Source organism: Camellia sinensis, unplaced genomic scaffold, assembly GCF_055761805.1.
Source record: "Camellia sinensis isolate YWXY unplaced genomic scaffold, ASM5576180v1 Unanchor1, whole genome shotgun sequence".
Taxonomy (NCBI): Eukaryota; Viridiplantae; Streptophyta; class Magnoliopsida; order Ericales; family Theaceae; genus Camellia; species Camellia sinensis.
In genome coordinates this window covers 14,919,590-14,925,852 of record NW_028128987.1, presented here as the reverse complement: position 1 = coordinate 14,925,852, position 6,263 = coordinate 14,919,590, and the positions used below count along the sequence as shown (strand labels likewise).

The 6,263-nt window shown below is 47.8% G+C and overlaps 1 protein-coding gene across 1 annotated transcript; it reads left to right on the top strand.

Moving 5' to 3' along the window:
* Positions 1-5,214: 5,214 nt before the first annotated feature.
* LOC145814345 (uncharacterized) lies at positions 5,215-6,014 on the top strand. The gene is made up of 2 exons (XM_082911019.1): positions 5,215-5,307; positions 5,516-6,014. Exons 1-2 carry the CDS (start codon positions 5,224-5,226, stop codon positions 5,906-5,908), a joined length of 477 nt encoding a protein of 158 aa, XP_082767145.1. The 5' UTR covers positions 5,215-5,223; the 3' UTR covers positions 5,909-6,014.
* Positions 6,015-6,263: the final 249 nt, after the last annotated feature.

Sequence of the window (6,263 nt, the reverse complement as noted above, 5' to 3'; positions counted from 1 at the left end):
GAAGCCGAAGGTAACCCAATGATCATGCAAATGCAGCAAGCTGTAATGAAGCAAGTATTCGCAAATAGATGCAACAGTTTTAAGCAAGAATGCAAAGCAACAACTACATTTCATGCAGTTAAGAATGCGGAGGATTATTCAATCCCCGCCACGTCTCACACGGAGAAGATACGATACCTGCGCGATTCGTCTGGTCGCACCAGTCTCAATTGAACCGTACATACAATATCGTGCCTGCAAAAGAGAGAAATTGCAACAAGTACAATATGCTATATATCCAATGTGATTACGAAAGTTCGACACACGCAGTGCCAGTGAGTGAATGCATCGTAATGCAAGAGTGGAACATGCGTGACAACTCATGCCCAAGTATAGAGGTATGCCAATATCAAGAAATGTGCATGTTAATGCAGGTATGCTCATGAGAATGCAAGATAATGTGACACGAGCATGAATCAGGGTGTTCATTTGTCATGAAACAACGAGTACGGAAATGCGCGTTTCGGCGAAGGCGACTTGATCACGGCCTCTGATCCACTTCCCTGAAAGGTTACAACTCATTCAAAAAGGATACACTTTGATTTCGATGAATGATGATGAGACATATGTCAGAACTTGAAGCTGAAGTCCCAGCGGAGCTATTTCGCGATCGGAAGTGTACTTTTCTTGAACTTTTTCAGGTCCCGGGAACTCCGATCTTCCTCAAAATTTGCAGAGAGCTAGGTGGGCATGTGGGGAACATGGCCGGCCAGTTATAGGGAAGAGGGGAGGTGGCCAACCGGTTTTCCATAAAGTAGATAGCTGGCCGGCTAGAAAAGGGGGCCGGCCGGCCATGTGCCCAGATCCGAGGGCAGTTTGGTCTTTTTCACCTCCTTCATTCATGCTTCTTCAAACAAGACCTTGAGCCTATAAAAGGCAGCCGAGGCCCCTTCCTTTCTTGCCTCCTACAACACTTTTCTTCTCCAGATCTGAGTTTCCTACGCGTTTTCCGACGCCCCGTGCAAATTGTTTTCGCAAAAAAAATTCAGTTTCGAGCACTTTGAAGCGATTAAATTTCGGTTTCGAAGCTTCTTTTCACATTTTCACCATTTGAGGTAAGTTTGTCTTAATATTTGGAAGATTTTCTCGGGAGTTGACTTTTGTTGACTTTTTATTTCCCGAGAGTTGACTTTTGTTGACTTTTTCCAATTTTGGCTCATTTTGCTCATTTTTGCTCCCTTTTGCAGATTCTTTGAAAATGACGGGCAATTCTCCCCACGGCGGAGGTTTTCCAGGTGCCGGAGATGATTTCGATCCCATGACTCTACCCCCGAGGACCCGACCTTTTATTCCCGGGAGGTACCGTCCGCCAGCACATGTCCTCCCTCGTGCTGTCTTCCGTCACTTTACTAGCTTTAATGAGCGAGCACCCGGGGATCTGCTTCTCCGAGAGCCGGAGCATCACCTCTCGCATGAGGCCCGAGAGGTATTTACTTCATTTTCTGTATTTTTCGTACATTTCGCACCTTTGCCATGCTTGAACATGCAGTTTAGCTTATGACATAGTACTTTGCTTGCATCCTGAACATGTAGTTTCAACACTCGAATTTCTGAACACTCGGCTCATTAATTAATTGCGAACGCACAGTACACATTAGTTAAGAGGCGAACACACGGCTCAAACACTGATTTGTCGAACACACAGCCCGAATTCGAAAGTGAACACACAGCCCACACTAGTTGAAATTTGAACACGCAGCCCAAACTTTAAATTTTCTGAACACGCAGCCCAGATTAGAGTAGTGAACACGCAGCCCACGCTAGTTGAAATTTGAACACGCAGCCCAAACTTTAAATTCTCTGAACACGCAGCCCAGATTAAATAGTGAACACACAGCCCACACTGATAGAAAGTTGAACACACAGCCCAAACTTCAAATTTTCTGAACACGCAGCCCAGATTAAATAGTGAACACGCAGCCCACACTGATAGAAAGTTGAACACGCAGCCCAAACTTCAAGTTTTCTGAACACGCAGCCCAGATTAAATAGTGAACACGCAGCCCATACTGATAGAAAGTTGAACACGCAGCCCAAACTTCAAATTTTCTAAACACGCAGCCCAGATTAAATAGTGAACACGCAGCCCACACTGATAGAAAGTTGAACACGCAGCCCAAACTTCAAATTTTCTGAACACGCAGCCCAGATTAAATAGTGAACACGCAGCCCACACTGATAGAAAGTTGAACACGCAGCCCAAACTTCAAATTTTCTGAACACGCAGCCCAGATTAAATAGTGAACACGCAGCCCACACTGAAAGAAAGTTGAACACGCAGCCCAAACTTCAAATTTTCTGAACACGCAACCCAGATTAAATAGTGAACACGCAGCCCACACTGATAGAAAGTTGAACACGCAGCCCAAACTTCAAATTTTCTGAACACGCAGCCCAGATTAAATAGTGAACACGCAGCCCATACTGATAGAAAGTTGAACACGCAGCCCAAACTTCAAATTTTCTAAACACGCAGCCCAGATTAAATAGTGAACACGCAGCCCACACTGATAGAAAGTTAAACACACAGCCCAAACTTCAAATTTTCTGAACACGCAGCCCAGATTAAATAGTGAACACGCAGCCCACACTGATAGAAAGTTGAACACGCAGCCCAAACTTCAAATTTTCTGAACACGCAGCCCAGATTAAATAGTGAACACGCAGCCCACACTGAAAGAAAGTTGAACACGCAGCCCAAACTTCAAATTTTCTGAACACGCAACCCAGATTAAATAGTGAACACACAGCCCACACTGATAGAAAGTTGAACACGCAGCCCAAACTTCAAATTTTCTGAACACGCAGCCCAGATTAAATAATGAACACGCAGCCCACACTGATAGAAAGTTGAACACGCAGCCCAAACTTCAAATTTTCTGAACACGCAGCCCACACTGATAGAAAGTTGAACACGCAGCCCAAACTTCAAATTTTCTGAACACGCAGCCCAGATTAAATAGTGAACACGTAGCCCACACTGATAGAAAGTTGAACACGCAGCCCAAACTTCAAATTTTCTGAACACGCAGCCCAGATTAAATAGTGAACACGCAGCCCACACTGATAGAAAGTTGAACACGCAGCCCAAACTTCAAATTTTCTGAACACGCAGCCCAGATTAAATAGTGAACACGCAGCCCACACTAGAATTTGCATGTAGCTTATTTCACTTCATCGGCATACAGCCCATTTCATCTCATTGGCACACAGCCCATTTTATCTCATTGGCACACAGCCCATTTCATCTCATTGGCACACAGCCCATTCATTTCATTGGCACACAGCCCATTTCATCTCATTGGCACACAGCCCATTTCATCTCATTGGCACACAGCCCATTTATTTTATTGGCACACAGCCCATTCATTTCATTGGCACACAGCCCATTTCATCTCATTGGCACACAGCCCATTTATTTCATTATTGACACATGTATTCATTCTGAATGCAGGTTGGTTCCCGCAGTGTGCGGGGGTATGGTTCCACCATCGCGCGGGACTGGTATGCTGAGCTCCCGGAGGGCGTCCGAGACTTAGTAGACTTGGCAGGGTTTGGGCCCTTCTGCGTCGGGTTGTCACGTTGTCCTGCCAGGAGGACACTGATGGCAGCCTTGGTAGAGAGATGGTGGGACACCACCAACTCCTTTCATTTCTCTGCTACCGGGGACATGACCATGACGCCCCTAGACTTCGCTGTGTTGACTGGCTTAGACATCGGAGGTTGGTCCATCCCCTATGATGAGGATATGGGCGAGTGGGAGGCCGCTTGGATGTATCTGTTGGGGGCTCGCCCGCCCGTTGACAGGGTTTCTGGGAGAGTCCGATACACTTGGTTCTCTTCCCACTTCCGGCGGGCGGAGATGGTGCCCGAGACTCCCGAGGAGACAGAGCAGTATGCCCGTGGTTTCCTTATGTTCCTCTTCGGGACCACCCTGTTCGCCGACAGAGGGAACACAGTTGGGTTATACCTGCTGAGCGCTCTGGTTGACCTATCACAGGTCAGTAGATATGACTGGGGTGGCGCCGGCCTGGCTACCCTTTACTTTTATATGAGCGCGACCTCCCGCGGGCGGGGCGATTTACTTGCCGGCTATTGGAGAGCCTGGGAGGTACTTTTCTGTCCTCTTGATTTACATTTCTGCTCTTCATTACTTGTACATTGCACACACAGCGCACTTTTACAGTCTGTATTTTGCTCTCAGCATTTCGTACTTACATTCTGCACTGCTTTTCTCAGCTATGGGTCTATGTATACTTCCCATCATTAGCCCCAGAGCTGGAGGTGGCAGGGATTCCCATGGCCCCATACTCACTGGTGTTCGAGGGCCCGCACCGGCCGAGACCTCGAGAGACCCTCCTTTACCTGCGACAGTACTTTGACACTGTGCGACATTCAGAGGTACCTCAGAACTTTCAGTTCCTTTCATTTTTATCTTTGATTTGCTCCGCATATTCTTGATTTCTGATTGGTTTATGCATTTATCATCTGCAGATCACATGGCAGCCTTGGGCGCCCCTGGGTGATGGTCTCCGACTTCAGTATACCGGAGCGTCGGACATCTCCCAGTATAGGGTCCTGCTCGAAAGGCCGGTTGGCAGGGTATGGTTCCTGGGGGAACGCTTTTTGCGCCAGGTATGGGGGTATCTCTCTCAGGATCTTCCCGCAGTACCCCCAGCCAGTATGCGGACTGCTGACAGGCTCTCTTACTCGGAGGTAGTCGGCGCCATGCTGGGTAGTGATGCTTTACTACATATTGAGGAGGGGGACTACGCCACTTACCGTCACATATATTTGATGCCTCCATTGACGGGAGCTCGTATCCCGATGATGAGGCCTGCCGGTATGTCATCCTCGGGCCAGGCTCGGGCTCGGGCTGCAAACGCCCCTTCTACTAGCAGGGCTGGTACATCTAGAGGTGGGAGTAAACCGATTCCTCCGGCTCCGTCGGCTTATCCTCATCCTGGATGGCCAGATATGCCTACTGAGTTGATGGCGTGGCAGTATGGGGCTATCTCTCCGACCCCGATCCCACTAGAGCCTCCGATGCCCAGTGATCGATACGCCATTGATCCTGACTCACCGCTGGTATGCTCCACTGTTTTCATTCATCATTCAGATGTTTAGACATTCTTTTGTTCACTGATAATTATGAGCTCATATTTGCAGCCACATCGAGGGTATATGGAGGAGGTGGTTGGACTGGTGGCCACACTCGAGGGCATGGTCTTGCGGAGGGAGGCACAGTTGTCTGTCGCGGGCATTCAGGTACCCTTCAGTTTTCTGGCATTTATCATACTTCTGATGACATGCTGATTTCTACTGCATCGATAGACTATTTGTGTAGAGCACATCTGACACACACCCCACTTGTACACTGTATTTACATGCACCCACTTTACGTAGCCTTTGCTTGTATCTGTATCTGATGTATATATTTGGACTGATGTATTTGAATTGAACTCTTTGTTTTCAGATGCCTTCATGGTCCGGTCAGCCGCAGGCCAGGCCACCTGGGCCTCCTTGGGGAGCTGGGCCATCTGGGCCTTTTCAGGGGGCGGGGCCATCTCGGCCTTCCCGAGGATCCGGGCCATCTAGGCCTTTTCGAGGAGCTCGAGGAGGGTCTGTCCGCAGACGCAGGACTCATGTTGTAGAGGTGGAGCTTGATGAGGAGGAGGAGGAGGCTACCGACCGTCAATCAGAGACATCCGCTGAGGAGGGGGGCTCCGGTTTTGGCTCGGGGAATAGAGGCGAGGCTGAGGGGGATCCTGAGGATGACAGCTCCGACTCAGATGATGATGATGGTGCGGAGGTTGTCCCGCAGAAGAGGATGAGGAGTGCTTCTCGTTCCCGTTCCCGAGGACTTTGATGCTGTTGTTTCCTGCTTTATTTTTCTTTTTGCTAGTAGTTTGTAGCACTTTGCACATTGTTAGGCAGTTTTATTTTTTGTAAAACTTGTACCTTTGTTTGTTGTAAAGCATGACGGAATGAAATAGCTTTTGAAAAGGTGTTTGTATTTTAAACTTTAGCATCGTATCGCATCATTTATTTTGCACAAAAATGAAATTGAATGGTAATGCGCATTGTGTAATCACCAAGTCAGGTAGTGAACCGACGCAACAAACTAAACAACTCAACTTACTAAGATATAACAGAACCTTAGGAAGTTTACAACTCGATAAGCAAAATGCAACAACGTTGACAACGCAAATAAACAAGACTTT